The sequence below is a fragment of the Miscanthus floridulus genome, chromosome 6, assembly GCF_019320115.1.
Source record: "Miscanthus floridulus cultivar M001 chromosome 6, ASM1932011v1, whole genome shotgun sequence".
In the NCBI taxonomy this organism is placed as follows: Eukaryota; Viridiplantae; Streptophyta; class Magnoliopsida; order Poales; family Poaceae; genus Miscanthus; species Miscanthus floridulus.
In genome coordinates, this window is record NC_089585.1 from 140,399,077 (window position 1) to 140,419,200 (window position 20,124).

The 20,124-nt window shown below is 45.5% G+C and overlaps 1 protein-coding gene and 2 pseudogenes across 1 annotated transcript; 1 reads left to right on the forward strand and 2 right to left on the reverse strand.

Moving 5' to 3' along the window:
* Positions 1 to 552: 552 nt before the first annotated feature.
* Positions 553 to 2,181, reverse strand: LOC136459924 (uncharacterized; annotated as a pseudogene).
* Positions 2,182 to 4,815: 2,634 nt separating this feature from the next.
* Positions 4,816 to 13,782, forward strand: LOC136461377 (protein LONG AFTER FAR-RED 3-like; annotated as a pseudogene).
* Positions 6,421 to 11,124, reverse strand: LOC136457314 (uncharacterized). Its single transcript, XM_066457356.1, has 9 exons — positions 10,579 to 11,124; positions 10,022 to 10,084; positions 9,803 to 9,905; positions 9,614 to 9,691; positions 9,377 to 9,517; positions 8,633 to 8,744; positions 8,181 to 8,254; positions 7,245 to 7,319; positions 6,421 to 6,801 (listed from the first exon to the last, which is right to left on the reverse strand). The coding sequence occupies exons 1-6, from the start codon at positions 11,122 to 11,124 to the stop codon at positions 8,713 to 8,715; spliced, it is 963 nt and encodes a 320-aa protein (XP_066313453.1). The 3' UTR covers positions 6,421 to 6,801; positions 7,245 to 7,319; positions 8,181 to 8,254; positions 8,633 to 8,712.
* Positions 13,783 to 20,124: the final 6,342 nt, after the last annotated feature.

Genomic DNA, 20,124 nt, shown 5'->3' on the forward strand with positions numbered 1-20,124 from the left:
AGGCGCGAGTCCACGACTGAGTGCCTAGCACGTCGGGCTCGCCGTGCGCGGCGCGGGCGGGCGGCAGGGGCGCGAGCGGGGGCAGTGTGGTCGAGTGCGGGGTCATCCAGACGGACGTCCTATAAATAGTGTTTTCGAAGTAAAATAGAGGAATATAGTTTGGGAAGAAAAAAAATTAAAAAAACGGTAATCTTCATAATTTTGTGTAAAAAAGAATATAAATTTCTTCCAACAATGTTTGAAAATAGCTAATTATGTTTTTCCAGCTTCTAAGATTATATTTTCTTAAAAATTTAGTAAATGGTAACTAGTCACATCAGACGAATTTCAATACCCATTACTAAATTTTAGTAGCCATATCAGACGAATTTCATATCCAAATACTTAAGGCACACGATTTTGGTAGCCTTAATTTGTTGATGTGTTACCAATAACCATTAACTAATCCTACGTTCAATCAGGAAAGCACCAATAACAAATCCTACGTTATAACAATCAAATGAAAGTATACTACCAATAACAAATCCTATGTGATAACCATCAAATAAAAGTAGTACTAGTTTTTACTCAATGATGAAATTCCGTGGTAGATAAAAAACGGTACAATATGATAGGAAAGGAATAAATAAAACAGATGTAGTCCCGCTGATGATCGAGCTAGCTTGCTGCATGATATTGATCGCGTCTTATCTCATTAAGCAACGAGGAAAAAAGGGGAAATCTAGGAAGGATCCGCGCAGTGGTCACAGGAAGGAAGGCGTGAACCACGCCGGCGGCGGCCATAGCTGATGCTCGCCGAGCGAGCGTATAGTCTCTACCCTGCCGGCCTTTAGGTTATAGAGGCCAACGTCTCTGAGCTCGGGGTCGTCGGCTTGGCCGTAGGAATAGGATCTCTCCTGGCAGTTGGCTTTCTTCAGGCAGGCAGCCCCGACCTCGTCGTCGGTGAAGTAGACGCAGCCAGGCCTGATGCTCTGGTGATCCCTCGTCGACAGGCACAGCGACCCGTTGACGCCGACGAAGAGCGCGGTGTCGCCGATGTCCGCCGCCTCCTCCCACCGGCCCTTGACGCGGTCCAGTATCTGGACCTTGAAGAAAACGCGAGTGCGCTTGCCCCTGGAGTAGCGATCGTCATTATGTTCCTCCTTAGCGTGCTTGAGCACGGCCATCAGCCGCCCGTCCGTCGACGCCGCGAGGTACTTCCGGCGCAGGTGCTTGTCCTCGTAAGCCAGCCTCGGCGCGACCTCACCGCTGGTGAACTCGCCGGTCACTGGCGTCGCGCTGCCACGCCTCGACGCGGCCGGTGTAGGTGATGGACAGGAAGCGGCCGTCAGTGGTGTATGGCGTCCTCGACGGCGTCGGGGGAGCGCAGCCATCCTCCACGAGGGGTCCTCCGCCGTCGCGAAGGCCGGGGCGCCGGTGCACCGGTCCATGATGAGCATGGCGGCGTAGCTGTTCGGGCGCGGCGATTCCGAGAGGACGACCTTGCGGTAGAACACCTGTCGCATCTGGGCGGCCGTGACCGTGTACGTCCTCCCCCTCGAAAAGTCGTCTCTGCGTTCCGTCGTCGGGGGTGGGGGTTGGCCTCCGAAGCGGACCTGCAGGAAGGGTTCCACGTGGAGGCAGAACCAGTGGCCGCCGGAGACCGGGTGGATGAACGGGACGGTGGTGATGGCCGGCAGGTCGGCGTGCGCGCCCGTGGCCGGGTTGGTCATGCGCAGGGCGCCCCGGTCGTCGGCCGTCACGAGCCACCCGCCCGCGGAGCCGATGGCGACGTGGCCGCGCATAGCGACGTCCGAGGTGCGCACGGTGGCGGACTCCCCGTCGGCCAGGGACAGGACCTCGTTCTCCGCGGGGAGGATGAGCCACGGCGTCTCCGGCTTCAAGCGGTGCCCCGACGCGGCGCAGACGGAGGCGAAGGCGAGGCGCGTGAGGAAGGCGAGGCGGTGGTGGATCTCGGACAGCAGATCGGACGGGAGGTGTTGGACCTGGAACTGGCCAGCTGGGGCAGGGGCAGCTGCGGCGGCTGCGGGGGGCCAGCTGCCTCTCCCTCTGCCGCTGGAGTTGGCGGCGGCGTCGCGAACCGGCCATGATTGTTTCGACGAGGATCCAGAGTAGGGCACTGGTCCGCTATACATTGCCCATGCAAGTCGGTGGACTTGGATCTAATCTATTATCTCTCCTTTTTTTTTCTTGGCCAAACACGTGTACGGTGTACCATACGAACTAGAACTAGTACTACAAACAGAGAGTCTCTACTCCTAAAAAGCACGTTTTTTTTTCAAACCCCCGCCCCGTCCTAAAAAGCCATGCCCAGCCCCAGCCGCCACGCGCCCACGCCGTCCGGCGCCGCCTCTCCCCGTCCCATGAAGCCACCGCCCCGCTCCGGTGCTCCGTCACGCCGCCACCGGTGACCTCCGAGTCCTCTTGCATGGCTTCTCGCCGGTGCTGGTCCTTTCCGGCAGTGAACGCGAACTCGGTACGAGGAAGAGGACGGACGAACGACGCTGGGGCTTCGTCCTGCCGCTCTTCAGGAGACGGCCGCCGCGCAAGGCACGTGCGAGAGAGCGAGCAGCACCGGCGTTGGGCGGCTCAGCTCCCCCGGCCCCCGGCCCCGCCCCGCTCTGCATGGTCCTACTCCTATGCAGCACAACTCGGCGGCCACCGCTTCATCGGCTGCGGTTGAAGAGGAACTACCATAACAGACTGACATGTAAAATGCGACCTGACACTTTATGAACTTTGAAATAACATATGCATTGCCATACTAGTCTGGCATGATTATTTAGATTTAAAAAATCACATAATTCTCAAGAGTGGCAAATGTAATTTTCAAACTGACTTGAGGCCGCCGCTGGTACAAAGGCCAGCAACTTGCTAACAGCACGGGCAACAGCATACACTGACAGCCTCACTTTGATGCAACATTGCCTAAATGATACACGTTACATAAATTTGACAAATACGAAGAGGAGTGATCTAAAACTTGATCAGATTTGGTGTGATGCCCTTGGGAAACTAAAGGGGACAGCGTCTAAATTGTACATTTGTTCTGCCTGTAAAATTAAATCTGTTAGGATCCCAGAACACTCCTTTTTCAAATTTGCTATAGTTTGCAAGGATGTCCATAAAAGACCAAGGGGGTGCACAGGTGAGCATGAACTTGATTATAGAGCATCTCCAATAGTTTCTAAAAAAAAGGTAAATCAATGAGTTTTCCAAGTAGCTAAAGAGTTGGAAGCATATTTATTGTGTTCCTCCAAAAAATTTTAAAATCTCAGTCCTAAAATATAGAAGACAATTTTACAGTCACGAATCCTAGACTATTTCTAAATCATTCTAATCAATTTTATATTTTCTTTCTCTCTTATATATTTGCATCAGAATCCTGTTGGTGGCTACCCAAGCTAAGAGGTCCTAGAAGGCCTATTCGACCAACCAAACAAGTCGAAGTTGGCTTTAGGGAGCCTGGCTAGAGGGATAGGCAGAGATCCAAACACCTCCTTTATTCTTCCTCACGTCCTTCCACTTTAGATTGACCGATGAATACACTTATACACGACGTATTTATCCGTACGATTAGGTCGAGTTTAACAGGTGTGGAAAGATTGGGAATTGAGATAGAAAGTTATTGGGGGGGGGGGGAATTTTTTTTCCAATCTTGCCGGTAGTTATATATTTGTACAGGAGTTTGTTGGGTTATATCCGTACCCGTAGGTAGTAACACTGCCCTGAATCTTTATCGTGACTTGTGCCAGAGCCACATGGACGTGGTTGGTTGTGGGTGGATGAACAACTCAAGGAAAACGATTGTTTTGGCGCTATAGCCTGCGTGCAACGCTGGATTTTATTCTGTTTCATGTGAAAAGGAACTGATTTTTTCATAAAAAAAATGGTTTGTGAAATTTTGGCGTAATATCCATCCAATAGAACAATTGAAGATCGTCGATCAACCGACATAAACCATGGTCCACTCCTCATGCAGCTTGTCAATACCTGTTGCGTCTCTATCGCCGGTGCAAGTAGGCAAGAGCAGTGACATGAACACTGACACGCCAGTAGAGGATTTTGAATAAATTTCTCCTCATTGGACCTACTAGTATATATATTTGTCATGTTCGCTTGGCTTATAAGCCATGGCTGAAAGCATTGTTGATTGATTTATTGTGAGAGAAAAATACTATTTGTTGGCTGAAAAAGTACAGCTTATAAGCGAAGAAGGCGATTCATATATTCCTGTGATAATGTTTGTTTCGTTTTCCTGTTCGATCCCGACAAACCCTTCCTCCTTTATTTTAAGGTTGTTTGTTTTTTCAGAGTTCACAGTCGCTGACAGTTGATTGTTTTTGACAAGTACTATTATACTACTCCCTCCATTCCTTAATATAAGCCGTATAGTTTTTAGCACGAATATTAACGCACGGCTTGAGGAAGTACGTGGGACCGAGGAAAAAAAAGGAAAATCACACACGCACCGATTGGTTTCCCCTCATCGCTGGACCCACCGCCTACCTTTCCCGCGAGCGACGACGCGGCATGCAGAGGGAAGCGCAGGACAGGCAGTGGACTAAGCGACACCGACGAGCATCATTTTGAATGTGAGTATTTTACTCTCTCTCCCGCGCGGCATGCAGAGGGAAAAGCCTCGGCAAGTTGAAAAGCGATGGAAGTTTTTGGCTCATCCAAAAATTCCAGCAGAGGAGGGAATCACAATGGCGCCAATGACCAGAAATTTTCGTTTTGTAAACAGCGACCCTGGAGCTATAAATTCTCCCCATCGCTTTCTCACCAGTCTCCCGCTCGAGCTCGACATCTCTAATGGCTGGTCGCCGCTCCGGGTGGATCAACTGGAATGCCCTCGGCGACGAGGCAGAGGAGGATGCTGCCGAGTTGAACTACGACTACGAGTGGCTTGAACCAGGTTTTCCCACTTTGATTCATCGTTTGTGCAATAGATTCTTCATTCGTTTCGCGATCTGTGCATAATTCGGATTTGCTATCTTGACAGAGGTAGAAGTGACAGAGTCGTATGGCAACGGTGGAGAAGAAGGGGACGGCCACGCCGGACTAGGTGGTCACGGCGACGCGGGACAAGCACTTCACGGACACGGCCATGTCCTTGACGTCCGTGAAGGACTCGGTGGCCCGCTATTCGGTGGTCGCCATGGTCTTGCGCACCGGGTGCGGTCCATCGTCAACAGCGCCATGGTCGGCGCTCATGGCGTGGGCGCCAGCAGGGAGGACGCACTGCAGTTACGTGGGCGAGCTCGCCTGGGACTAACAGGTCGCAACCGTGGGCGTGCACCTGTGACACGATGGCCTCCTCATCTTCCTATTCAAGGTAATCTGCTACTCGAGTTGATGCATGTTTTGTTCAGATCATGGGTACGATTAGATGTCTGCATGTGCTTGTTTATGGTCCATGTATCCATGTATCCTTTGTAACCTGACCATGTATACGACTAGAAGTAGCAATCTGACCATGTTTACGGTTTACTCATTCGTAATTTAGGTGCGAATGGAGGCAGAGTATCAATCGTTCTGTTAAGAAAAAAAAAATCATAAATCTAAGGGATTGGTTGGGGCATATGCTATATTTTAAAATTTTCTTTAGAAATCTATATGGCTTATATTAAGGTATGCTACGCCGCCGCCCTCCTCTCTCCTGCTCCCCTCTCGTGTGCGATAAAGGCTGACCCGCCCGCCTCTCCTCGCATTTGCAGGGACGCCGCCGCGGGACCGCTTCGCCGACATGATCCTGGCCAACGCCACCATCTACACCACCGACCCCGCCCGCCCGTTCGCCGACGCCATGGCCGTCCGCGGCGGCCGCGTGCTCCGCATCGGCACCTACGAGTCCGTCAAGGTCCCGGCCGTCGACGCTTCGCTCTCCCCCTCCATCTGATACTCTGCTGCTAGCTGCCCTGTATGCTGTGTGTGCTTGCAGGAGCTCAAGGGTCGCCACACGCATGAGCTGAGTCTCAGTGGGAACGTGGTGCTACCGGGGTTCATCGACTCCCATGTCCACTTCATCGATGGTGGATTGCAGGTACTAGTTACCAATTGCTGCACTCCAATTGACATGATCCACAAGTTACTTACTTATATATATATATATATACACGTGGTGCTACCGGGGTTCATCGACTCCCATGTCCACTTCATCGATGGTGGATTGCAGGTACTAGTTACCAATTGCTGCACTCCAATTGACATGATCCACAAGTTACTTACTTATATATATATATATATATATATATATATATATATATATATATATATATATATATATATATATATATATATATAAAAGATTTGTATAGCAACTAAGATTCCAGAATGAACTTTATTAGCATGTGTATACAGTTTTAGAACTGAATATACGTACATTGAAGATCTCTTAGCATAACTGAAGCAAGGAAACATAATCCTGGGCCTTGTTTAGATGCAAAAAATTTTACAAAATGGCTACTGTAGCGTTTTTGTTGTTATTTGACAAATAGTGTCTGATCATAGTCTAATTAGGCTTAAAAGATTCGTCTCGTCGATTTCGTCTAAACTGTGTAATTAGTTTTATTTTTTATTTATATTTAATGCTTCATGCATGCGTCCAAAGATTCGATGTGACGGGGAATGTGAAAAATTTTGCAAAATTTTTTGCAAACTAAACTGGACCCTGGTATCTCTTTGTCTTGGGTAAAACTGTAGTGACAATGTGTCTTTAGACAGAAAAGGCATTTGCAGGCGTCGATTAAATGGGGTAAGCCAGCCAGGTCGCCATTCCAGCATAAGCAGATCTAGAACCTGCACCGAAGATGAAATATATATTACATTCAAGTAGACAAAAAACACCCAAAGGCTAACTGGGGCTGTAGGTTGAAGAGTTGTCATGGAACTAACTGCATGAACATGGTACGGAGTGAGAGTCAGAAGCAAGCCTTTGGCCCAGACCAAAGGTGGCAAAGGTGAATAAAAAACATACTGTGAATAATTTCATAATTACATGGAAGGAAAGGTTAGTAACAACAGAAGCATCAGTTTCTGTGTATCGTATAAGCAAGGCAAAGTTATGGCATGCTTTGTAAGGCAAACAGCTGCGCAGGACCAACTTTGTCAATAGGCATCTTCTTGGGACAGGAGTGAAGATATTGTGAGGATGAGAATAATTATAAATGACAGACGTATCATGGCTGAATGCAAAACTCAAAATGAGGTGACGTAGCACACCAAATCAAGATCATACTTACCAAAATGAATTGTAAGGTGAACAGGATGAGGGTGAGACTGTCCAAAGTGGATTCATGTTTTGCAGAACCGCCCACCTGGTGTGCAAGGGGCATCATAGGAATGTTTATACCAAAATGAGCAAGGGATATGCACAGAGCAAATATAGCATGTTTTGTAGAGTGACTAAATTTCTATATTGTTGTTCAATTTGTCAAATGATGTATTGCCTATTGCTCTGAAACTTCAATTTATATAAAATAAATGATGACTATGCGTGCTGAAAGCAGTGAGGAGCAGCCGAAAGTAACAGCGAAAGAAGGCACATTATAACATTTTGCTCTACAATCAGCAAATGATTAGGAATTGAGACTATTGGCAGGAGGACCATAAATTAAAATAAGGAACATATTACTTAAAAAAGGGAACACTGAGGTAAAGGATAGATGATATCAAGCAGTGCTATCTAATTACTGCACGGTCTCTAGTTACTGCTCCTTACTGCATATGGGAATAGGTATTTGTGTTACAATGGACAATTGCTGATGTTGGGAAGATGGCAATCTTGCATATGTGCTGGGAAAAAACTGGAAAAGGGTACTGTAGTTTTCACCTGAAGCTCTGATCCCTGTGTACATATTGAAAATAGCTACTTTAGTTTGCACCTGAAGCTTTGATCTCTGTTTAGATGTTGAAAACCAAGTCTAAAACCTGATGGTAAAAGTGAAGGAGGCTGATAAACAGAGTTTGTATTGGTAATAGTCCTTTTTTGGGGTGAGTGTGATGTGGAGTATTATTATCTGATAACAAAAGGCTGGTGTGGTTGCATGGACCTTGGAGGCAACAGACTCACATATAGAGGGCATAGAACATGTGTGGCCCTTACTAAGAATATTTTTGGCGCTGTGGAGGACAAAGGCAAATGGCAAGGAAAGAGTTAATATTGCATATGTGTTTACCCAAAGTTTCACGAATCAACTGTCGGTCGCTTGCACCTGGAGCAACTGGCTGCTGTGTAGGTATGGAGAAGAAGCTATAAAAAAACACAGAAAAAGTTATGTCCAGTATTTGGAATAGAAGGGCTGCATACAATGTGCATCTAACTTGAAGCATAAAGTTTTTAATTGGAGGGTACATAATTAGACTCAGCTGTTGGTGGAGGAAAATGAGTATGTCGATAATATTTGGGCAAGCTAAGTCTATCTGTAAAGGGCATACCCAGTGCAGAGAGCTCCCGCTCTGTGCGGGGTCTAGGGGAAGGGTGTCAGTGGCAAGCCTTACCCTCGCCTGTGCAATGCAAGGAGACCGCGACTCGAACCCGGGACCTTCCGGCCACATGCGGTAAGACTCTACCGCTTGCACCAGGCCCGCCCTTCAAGCTAAGTCTAACTGTGAGAGGCGAAATTGTTACCTTATAAGCAGGGGGCTTCTTGGTAGCATGGATCATAGCAAAGGGTGTAATACAGAGATGGCACAAAGCCTGTGCAGTTCTTACATGTGGGTAGTAACACAGTAGACTAAAACTGAAACAATAACAGATGCATTAGAGAATAAACAGGTACAGGTGATTGATGTTAAAGGAAATCGGGGTTAGTGAGGGGACCTGGCCAATCTGAGTACATCAGTTGGATATCTCTTAAAAAATTTCCTTGTAGACAACATTATGGGTACTGTCTTTATATCCAGGGGGGTTATTTTCAATGAGGACCCGTACGCCTCTTGGAGATGTAACACGTGAGAAGGCAACGTACAATTGGCCGTGGAAAATACAGGGCTTGGCAGGTAAACACCAACTCTACATAATGTTTGGCCTTGGCTTTTATTTATCGTCATGGCATATAAAACACGAACGTGGAATTGGCGCCGTTTAATTTTGAATGGCCACTTAGGGTCAGCTGAAGTAGCCACTATTTGAACATATGTTTGTTTATGTGGTGCAGCATGAGCATTGGCTATGAACAATCGATTTTGACAATGATCTCATTCAATATGGACAATGGTCTGAAGGCATATAATAGCATGGTTATGTAACAATAGCGGTAGCGTCAATATATAGTACTGGATTTAGGGGCGGAATGGATTTGCAATGGGATTTAGCATTGACATGCAGCATGAGTAAATTGATATAGAGAACGGTTTGAGAGAAGAGGCTTACGTTTGTGTCGACCGAAGCATTGAAGAGCAGGATTCGTGGTGGCATTCGTTTGAGCAAGTGAACTCCAATGACGGGTAGATCTTGAAGAGGAAGACACCGAAACAACACGGTGGTCTGTACTGACAGTTGCTGAATGGAGAGCTGGAAAGCAGGACCATAATAAAGAATATACACGTAAATATTTTTGTCCTGAATGAGACAAGCAGTTAGACATAGGTAAACAATGGTTGCACTAACCATCACTGCAGAGGATGTTGTCTGCTCTACGTTTGCGACTCGTTGTAGAAGCAATAGAAGGCCCAAGTGGTGGGGACGCTGCAAAGAAGGATGAAGATGCATTAGTGTAACCGAAGAACTATAGAAGGCAGTGTAGGTAAACTTGTTTCATATGTAAAAAATACATATTGGCAAAGGGAGCAGGAATACCATGAGGAAAGGTGGCATTAGCGGAGGCTCGTACATCGCTAGGAAGCATCATAGACCGACGCCTCAGTGCCTCACGATTCGGCTTGTTGAATCTTGGCTGAAACTGGCTGAAAAAAACTGTTCTGGCTGAATTGTTGTGAGAGAAAAATACTGTTCCGGCTGAAAAAACAAGCCGAACAAGCCGAATATAGGGTAAGCCGAACGGGGCCGATGTGGGACCTGTGATCGCGATGTTTGCCCATGGGCCGAGAAATAGTCCGATGCCTGATGTGTCATCCTTTGCTAGCAAATGTACGTAAAGCATGTTTAAGGAATTAAGCGGTGTAGCTGAACAATGAATAACAGAGGCACAAAATGAAACGCGAAAACTGAGCGTGTCTATAACACGCAGGTATATATGAACACACCAAATAGCAGGTCAAAGAATCAGCAGTACGGCAAAAGGGGCTGATTAAGGTAGTGTACAGATGTAATATTGACAACTAATGTGTTGTAAATAATCTAAAAAATTCAGCCACATAACACCACAGCAGTGAAGCAGAGACACACAATGTGTAGTTCATAGGAGGCAAGCACAGAATGAACATATAGAAATGCATATATACTGAGTAGGCATGTGCGTACCATATGGAAAAATTAAGAAAATAAAAAGAGGAAAAAAAGGAGAGGTTCCACGTAACTGGTCTGCACATATCAATGCATATATACTGAGAAGGCATGTGCGTACCATATGAAAAAATTAATAAGAAAATAAAGAGGGAAAAAGGAGAGCATACCTGGTGCGGAGGGCGGCAGGGGACGTTGGCGCTCCAGAGCTGCCGTCCAAGAGAGCTGTAGGCACGGGCGAGGTGCTGTGCAAGGGAGGAGGCCGGAGACGCGAGTGCGAAGCGGCGGGAGCGAGACGGCCGGAAGCGGGCCGGCGCCGTTGCAGGGCAACGCCTCGACGGCGCCGCTCCGGGGCCGCGCCGCGCCGCGCTGCGGTAGCCCGCAAGCGAGATAGCCGGAGTCGGGAGCGCGCTGTTGCCGGTTCCCCACGGGGCGGCGCAGTTGCGGGGCGGCGCGGGCGAGCCGTGCGGCGGACGGAGGTCGCAGTGACGGCGGAGGCGACAGAGGCCGCAGTCGGGGCCGCAAACGGCGGGTGGCGCAGGGGCGGCGGAGGTCGACGCTGCAGCCGCGCCGCCGCAAGGAGAGCGGCCGAGTTCCTCGCAAGCGTCGCCGCTGCGTTTTTTTTTTCTGGCTGCGACACCGAGGGAGGCGATGATGTAGTGGGGTGCGGGGCCCACCTGGGCGTGGGGGCCTGGGGAGGCCTGCGTGGCAGGCATCCGATGGCAGGAGGCAAAATCGGACGTGCCAAACATGTGTGTACTGTGGATAAATAGTGTGTATTATAAATAGTGTTTCCGGTGTCGGAAACGGAGGGACACTGTAGAACACGGTAAAATCACCACGTTTAAAGATAGTGTTTCAGGTGTGGGAAGCGGGGGACACTGTAGAACAACAGTAAATCATCACGTTTAGGCTCGTTCGACCTGCTGAAACTTAGTTGAAACTGGCTGAAAAATACTGTTATTACTGAATTGTTGTGAGAGAAAAATATAATTTCAACTAAAAAAATAAATTGAATAGTACGGATTATAAGTAAAGCCGAACGGAACCTTAAAAGAACTTTATAGATTTAAAGATCTTTATAGATAGATAGATGATGCAGTATGTAAACTGTTTCTCAGCATGTGCTATCTTTGTAATGCTGCTCTCTGATAATCTGCAGCTAGCGATGGTGCCACTTCGAGGGGTCAGAAGCAAAGATGACTTCATTGGTCAGAACCAAAGATGACTTCATTGCCAGGTCTTTTCGGCTTATCCCATATTCGATTTGTTTGACTTCTTTTTTTCAGCCGAAACAATGCTTTTCTCTCATAATAATTCAGCCACAGCGAACGGCCCCAGGATCAAGGAAGCTGTCAGAGGTATGTGCTACTCTTTTTTGTTCCAATTCATTTTCCTGCAACAAACTGCTGCTGTAATGGTGCAAATACATATTCGATTACTCGGTCTGTTCGCTGGTTGGTTTCTGAGTTGATAAGTCGGGCGAGTGCTGGTTTGTTGTGAGAGAAAAATACTATTGACTGACTGATAAGCCCTGGCTAAAACCAACAAGCGAATAGACTGACTTATGCTCAAATTCAGTTATTAGTTCATCTCATTCAGTGTAGTAATAGCCATATAAATAAGAGTAGATTCTTTGTCAGAGTTATGGTCTGCTTGGTGTTTTGCACTTCTACGTTCGAATAGCTACTATGCAATATGCTCTGCTTGGGTATGGCAATTTAGGCCTCGTTCATTTTGCAAATTTTTTGAACCCGATGAATAGTACCACTTTCGTTTTATTTGGTAAATATTGTCCAATCGTGGACCAACTAGGTTAAAAAGATTCATCTCGTGATTTCCAACTAAACTGTGTAATTAGTTATTTTTTTTACCTACATTTAATACTCCATGCAAGCGGCTAAAAATTGATGTGATGGAAAGATAGTGAAAAAACTTGGAATTTGGATGACATCTAAACAAGACCTTATTCAAATGCTTGTTTCTGTATAGCATGCTCCCAGCATATTAAATAGCTTGTTTAGCAATCTAATTGTTTATCCCTCCCTCTTGTAGTAGCCTTTATGGTTCTCTGGGTTCTTCAAGCGCATTGTTCCATGACGAATAGTTTATCCCTCCCTCTTGTAGTAGCCTTTAAACTTCTTTTTTTATTTTTTTTAAGTTGCTGATGGATCTTTACAGCCTTATGAGGGTGATCCTGGTAATTATGGTCTGCAAGTGACAGATTTGGACAGCCTACTTAATAGAACACTAGAGTCTGACAAATTTGGACTCCAGGTAGACATTTTTCTTTTTGATGTACCCTCTCTCCTAAAGTTTAACTACCATCATTCTAGAAATTTAAAATAAAGTTTTTTTTGATTTAAATGGAGTGAAGGACCGTAGATTCCGGGTAGAATTGTTTCTTTCCCTTGCACTCTGCTTAGTTTTTTTTTTTGGAACGAACTCGCTCTATTTAGTAGAATCTGAATTGAATATTTGCATATCTAATCAGATTGAGCATGCCCAACATCTGGCTCCAGGTGCAGCAAACCGCTTTGGCAAGCATGGTATCATTGCATCCGTGCAGGTAAACTATTCCGTTCCATTGCTACTATATATTCGTATATTATGCTTTACAAAATAGATTGTGCATTTAAATCTTCCGCTTCTGAATTCCTTTTAAAAATCTTCCACTTCTGAAGTATCCGCTTTATTGTTGACAGCCAGATCATCTATTAGATGATGCCAACTCTGCTGGAAACAAGATTGGGGTGGAACGGGTTGATCAAAGCTCCTACACATTCCGATCACTGTTAGATGGTGGTGCACAGCTAGCTTTTGGTTCTGACTGACCTGTACGTAATTCTACAGACATTTCAGTAAATTAAATTATGTATTTCAGTTACCATATAATCAGCTACCAGGTGTATTATTACTGTCTTTCAGATTTCAGACATCAACCCCTTACAAGCTATCCGAAGCACCATGTTCCGTAAGCCTCCTGGGTGGGAGGTCCCCTGGATCCCTGCGGAACGCTTGACCCTGGATGAATCACTGAAAGCGTAAGTCTCTTTCGATCTGGTCATTGCAATGCCAAGCTCTGCGGATCCATCGTTTTCCCTGCTAATGGACTGGCCTCTCACCCTGACGAACACACAGGCATACGTTGTCTGCTGCCTATGCCTGCTTCCTGGACCATGCCGTGGGCAGCCTTTCTGAAGGGAAATACGCCGATTTTGTGGTGCTGCCTTCTACATCGTGGGACGAATTCTCTAACGATGTGCCGGGGCAGGTCCTGGCGACGTACGTGAGCGGCAGGCAAGCCTATCCATGATAGATAGCAGTGCCAGGAAGATCTGCAATGCACATACTGACGAACACGTTGTGTAGGGTTGTTACTACCATTCTTTGGAAATCAATACTGTAATCACCATTCTCGAAAGATACGAACTGTAACATTTTTCAGAGAGGTTTTAGATACTGCTATAAAGGAAAGATTCACTTGGAAGTAAATGTTGTTGCAAGGGACTTCGCGGTCGAACGAATCAGCTCGAAAACTCACTAAAAGAAGACTTTCGTGAACACAAACGTGATGTGCCGAGTTTAGTGGATACTGAACATCCCCTGGTTTTGAAATGTTCTTGGTAGACTTACTTTGAACCGTCAGCTTTTTGTCGCTAACTTGGCCTAAAAGAAAGAGCTAGAGCCAGGTGTAACTTCTCAAATGGCTGTAGTAGTACACATGGGTTGTCTGGCTGAGACTGACTGATCGTTGAAAGTGAATGCGCACGTGTAATATAATATAATACTTACCGCAGAAGAACGTCTTTTTAGGTTGTCTTTAAGTCAAATATTTTAAATTTTGACTAAAAATAATTTTCTTTGGTTAAATTTTAAAATATAAAAGTGATGTAAATAGATTCATCTCGAAACGTAGTTTCGTATAAATATATATAGACTATATTTTATAGCTAAAAATTATGATTAAAGAAATAGATTCATCTCGAAACGTAGTTTCGTATAAATATATATAGACTATATTTTATAGCTAAAAATTATGATTAAAGTTATTTCTTTAGACCTTTTCGCTGTCTAAAACGACATTGTTTAGAAAATCGGAGGGACCGTATGGTATGACCAAGGAGTTGAACGAATGGTTGGATACTTGATGTGAGCTACTACCGGTGGAGCCGACACGAGGACAGCGAACGAATAGTGTCTCGAAGCTAGCGTCGGCCGCTGATTGGTTTGATTGGAACAGGACTGCCACCATTCCTCTGTCTTTTTTATTTTATTCAAGAAAACTGGAAAGATTGCATGGTAGACGAGTATGGTTTTGGGACTTCCATTGACACTGCAATTTGTAGCGGTCGGAATCAAAATACAAGGCAACAACCCACAGTTTACTGACGCATTGGTGGCAACAGGTAATGTGGTCCATATGGATAGGTTCGATGCAGGGAGAACAGTCAACTTCCTTCGAATTCTAAGAGGAACAGTCAACTTCCTTCTAGTCCCAAAAGGAGGAAGATTCAACATTTCAACGCCAGGAGCAAGAGAGTCTTATTAAGATAAGCAACAACACCGACATAAGTGTAGGGACGGTGGTGGGTTGAGTAAGGTGTGGGTAGATTAACTGTCCACCCTAGAAAATTTATCAAACATGTAAAATTTTATATCTTCATAGAGCATTTTGCATATATACCGTGCAAGTTGGGTAAGATACGTGTGGGTTAGAGCGCGAATAGAATAGATAGAATCCATTATATTTCAAGCATCAAAGGCAAAGCAACATACCCAAATATACACCCGTCGGTAGAAATGGCACTCATACTCGCACCCCGCGGTGAAATTTCTATATTCACACCCATCAGGTGCAGTACCCTTGGGTAGGGTTGTCGTCGCGGTGGGTGTCATGCTAGTCTCTGGTAGCATTTTGTATTTCATCTAGAAACATGAATATAGTGTGCTAGGTTAAGATTAACATCGAATGGGTGTAACATGACTTGAACTTTTGTCTAGCATTTCCCTCAAGGGGACCGTGACGCCTAAGAGGGGGGTGAATTAGGCAACTTAAAATTCTAACTCCTAAACTATGGCCGCTTTTTCTAACCTTAGCAAAACCTATGTAAAAGTTAAACTATCTAAATGTGCAACTACGGTTTTGCTAGTGTGTTGCTATCTCTACCGTAAAAGGAGTAAAGCAATCAATGTAAATGCGGAAGCTAAAGAGCAAGGTAGAGATATGCAAACTCCCGTCGATGACTCCGGTATTTTTACCGAGGTATCGAGAAGCACGCAAGCTTCCCCCTAGTCCTTGTTGGAGCCCCTCGCAAGGAATCCCTCACAAGGGCCAAGCTCCTAGTTGGGTAACTCCATGGATAGCCTTAGGCCTTCCCCATGCGCAAGTGGGTCTCCGACCTGCCTTCTGGCAAGCCTCTCCTAGATGCTCCCCGCTGTCTTCACTATCAAGCTTCCGACCAAAATATCGCGGGCCTTGTTCCCTCCGATACACGGTGGCGGCCACACCACAAACACGGTTGGTGTGATCTCGCAAGACTACAAGTCCCTCTGATGTACAAGAATGGTGCACGCAAGTATCGAGTGGTAAGAGGTATGCTAACCTCACTAAACACTAGGCCTAAATCTAGAGCAAGCGCATAAGCGGTGGTCTAATCAACCTAAGCACTTCGCAAACCACCTACGCTAATCACCTAATAAAACACTAAGCACTATACAAGTGGAGATCACTAAAATGGTGTATCAATGCCCTTGATATGTTTCCTTAGCTCCATACACCTCATTTGGCCGATTGGGGGTTGTATTTATAAGCCCCACTGAGAAAGTAGCTGTTGGGGATGAAGTCCTGCTTTTCTGCTACTGACCAGATGCTAGAGTCATCCTGATCGGACGCGTCCGATCGTCTCGACCGTTGGAGCCGCAAACAACTGAACAGATGCTGCCAGCGTCCGGTCACTTGCCACCGGACACGTCCGGTCGCAAGTTCGCTACTCTGGAACCTCTCTGTACTCAATCGGACGCTGCTGTCCTACGTCTAGTCGGTTTGCCACCAGCGTCCGGTCACTTGCTGAGTGTGTTACGGGACTGATGAATAGTGCCATTGGTGCATCCGGTCGATTCACTTGTTCAACGTCCGATCGCAGCTGCTGACGCCTGCTGTTGCCGGGCCACTGGTCGGAGCATTCGGTCACTTTCTTCTAGCGTCCGGTCTAGCGTCCGGTCTCTTCTGTGAGCTTGTTTCTTCGTGATCTTGTGTGCGACTTGGGTCCTATCTTCATGCTTGGACTTTGCTTGATATCTTGGGTCTTCTCTTGTGCTCCTAAGGTCTTGCTTGTGGTGTTGATCCTCAGATCATCATGTCACCTTCGTCCAAGTCACGTCTTGCACCCTATTGAACTACAAAACAATCACTTGTAAATTCATTAGTCTAATTTGGTTGTGTTGGTCATCAAACACCAAAATCCAAAGAAAATGGGCCTAGGGTCCATTTTCCTTACACTCCCCTTGCTGGTAGTTTGAAAAATCTTCTAAAAAACTACAACTTACAAAAGAAATTATACATTTTTCATGGATTTTATGTTGTTCAATTCTAGGTTTCTCTAAAGTACCCCTTCCTTGTCCATCCCTCGGTTAAAGTTAAGTCATTCATCTAATTTGATAGTCAGCCCGTGCCCATACTCATTTTCTTGGTTTCTCTCTTTTTATGAGGTGGGTGGGGAGGGGCGTAGAATCCCCCACTTGATAACATATTAACTTATTAGCCCCTTGCTATATTGTTCAATTAGAGGTTTCTCTAGAATACCCCTTCCTTATCCATCCCTTGTTATATTAACCCCATACCGGCAACGTTTTCCGATCTTCATACAAACTAGCTAAAACACCTTCTTGCACTGAAACTCAGGACACGCATGCACATAAACATGAACTACAACTTGTCCTAGCTACTACTCGCTAGCATATTAAACATCACACACACACAACCAACACTAGTCCAGCGCTCACTACTCACGCCGTTGAAAAGTACTCTAACTCATCTGCCTTTGCTGCAGAAAGTGCCGACGACATGACAACCACCATGAGAGGCTCCGACAGCTTGTCGCGCCCCATCCACCAAAGACTAATGTTGATGAAAGAGTGAACGACTTTAGGCCGATCAGGTTGATACATTCCTTCGCCAAACTGATCACTAAGACTCTTCATAAAGCGCATTTATCAAGCGAAGTTGTATACAAGACAATTTCATGTATGTCCGAAACCTGGCTCGAGCATACCACAGAACCAAAACACTGCCCTGCTTTTCAAACCGGATATCTCGAAGGCCTTCAATAAAGTTTCCTGGGAATATGTTTTGGAGTTGTTGGAACATAGAGGGTTTAGCCCGAGATGGAGAGATTGGTTAGCAGCTTTTTCTCCCCTTGCTGGTAATTTGAAAAATCTCCTAACAAACAACAACTTAGAACATAAATTATACGTTTTTTCATAGTTTTTATGTTATTCAATTAGAATTTTCTCTAGAGCAGCCCTTATCCATCCCTCAGTTAAGTTTGTGTTGTTCATCTAATTTGATAGCTAGCCCGTGCCATACTCATTGTTTTCTCTCTTTTCTCTTTTTTGAGGGTACGTGGGTTGGGGGGGATCCCCCACTTGATAATATGTTAACTTACTAGCCCCTTGTTAATTATATTACCACAAACATATATGCTCTACACCATGTACCTATAGAAGTTCACAGATTTGACATGGTTTGAGTCATGTGCTCAATGTGCAGCAAGTGGCATTGCCTGGTGTGTTTTTTGCGTCCATACTCAGATTTGAATGTAATAGCTAATCCAAGTAATTATATACATAGAGGATCAGGAATGAATCTTCATGTGAAATTGCAGTATCACTTCGTTTGTACATACTTTCTTGCTTCCTGGTATAATCCTGATAGGATTCATGTGAAAAATTAACTTTTGCCTAATTAACTACAGCTCTAAGTAGTGGTATTGTTCAATTTTGTTGTTGTATAAGTAATTAAGTGTTCAGTTCTATAGTTGTACGATGTAGCCATCGCGAAGTGCAGATGAAAGTTTTCTTTATACCAAATAAGAGCAACATATTTTTGTAATAAATATTTTTGCATAATGAGAATCACCACTCCATTCTTACACTCACAAGCTGGTTGAGGTAGAGTTGGTACAACGAGTGGCTGCTAATGGTCACTCAAGATCTACTATATAGAGCCTTTTACCTGTGTGCCATCATGAAAGATGCTCTAGGCCTACAGGCCACTAAAAAGTTCAAACTCACCTATGTGTCAAGACACTTTACCTTTTTTTCTCCCAAGCCATTCTGTCTGCCTTCTATTTAATTTCTACCGTTTGCCAGCCCTTACATGTGGGCCCGACCTATGATGATGTCCAAAATACCCTTCTTTCATAACTCTATTGTCGGGTTCATAAACCCGGAGTCCCTTGTGGATTGGCTTCCCAACAAAGGCTCGGCTCAAGCAGACAACGTGCAACTCATGGGCCGGCCTAAGTACCTAAACGATAGGCCAGAGGGGCGATCCAATCTCTGACCGAAAGGCCCGGCCAAGGAGGAAAGGCACCTGCTTTTGACTCTGGCCCGCCTCTCTGACCGAAGCGCTCACTTCGGTCTCTAGCCCACCTCCGGATGGCCTCTCCGACCGAAAGGCCTAGCCAAGCACCGCTTCCGACTCTGACTCATGTCTCCGACCAGGGATGCGCCAAACCCCTGCTCACTACTCTTCTTTGACTAGTGTAACACCTCGGGTGTTAGCCTTGCATAACTTGACTTGCATAACATGAGCATGAGCATCAAGCATTCATAAATCATCATTTACAATTGAAACATTTGATCGAAACATATGAAACTTGCTTGTTATCTCGTGTTTCTTGGAACATATGCATATGATCATGTGCAAATAAATGCAAGTGGGTAATGTTGGTCACTAAAACACCTTAGCTATACTTAGGTTAACAAAAGGAACCTTGTTCATGAAGGCCACATTTCATGACCAAGCACTAAAGTGATATTTCATGTGATTACTTTCAATAGCTCTATGAGTGATTACTACATGAAATGCTTAAATGACCTTGCAAATTGCTCAAACATGCTTAGGATATCATTAGGAACAACTTTGGTATTTAGTGCTAAGGCTAGTTTAGTCATTTAGCCAGGGTTTGAGTATGGATCATGATTTCAATGTGACATGTTTGACTAAAGTTGAACTAGGTGTTAGAAACCTTGCATGGAGGAGTTCACTAAAGCAAAGTTGTAGTGTTTGACATAAGGAACAACTTTTATTTTTATGTCATGGCCTAACTTAGCTTCTAACATGTTTGAATTGGACTCACAAAAATCAGTTTTTCACTGTTTTCAGCACTTCAAAAATTTTCTAAGTGTTTGCTCGACTAACAGCTTGACAGCCCTATCTTAGTGATGATATTACTCCGTCTCTGTTGCGAATTAGAACGAGGTACTTGAACCAAAGTTGTAGCTGGTACATAGGACTACACAAGTCGTGAAGATCGCTTGCACGTTGGAGCTTTGGTTTAGCCGATAATTCGCCGTGTAAACTCGCTGTCAGGCATAACATCGGGTCACTGACGAACTGAATCGCGACGTTCAATGGCCGACCGGTTTTAGGCTTCGCATGCCGCGTGTCCCCGGCGACGGCCGCGCATCGCCAGCACTCTGTCCGCGCA

Bases quoted from the DNA above. Each gene is read 5' to 3' on its own strand.
- LOC136457314 (XM_066457356.1), bottom strand. From the start codon at position 11,124: ATGCCTGCCACGCAGGCCTCCCCAGGCCCCCACGCCCAGGTGGGCCCC. The intron at 10,085-10,578 runs GTATGCTCTCCT...TACATTTGCTAG, and splicing joins CCTGCCGCCCTCCGCACCAG to CAAAGGATGACACATCAGGC. The intron at 9,906-10,021 runs GTCCCACATCGG...TTTTTCAGCCAG, and splicing joins GGCAAACATCGCGATCACAG to TTTCAGCCAAGATTCAACAA.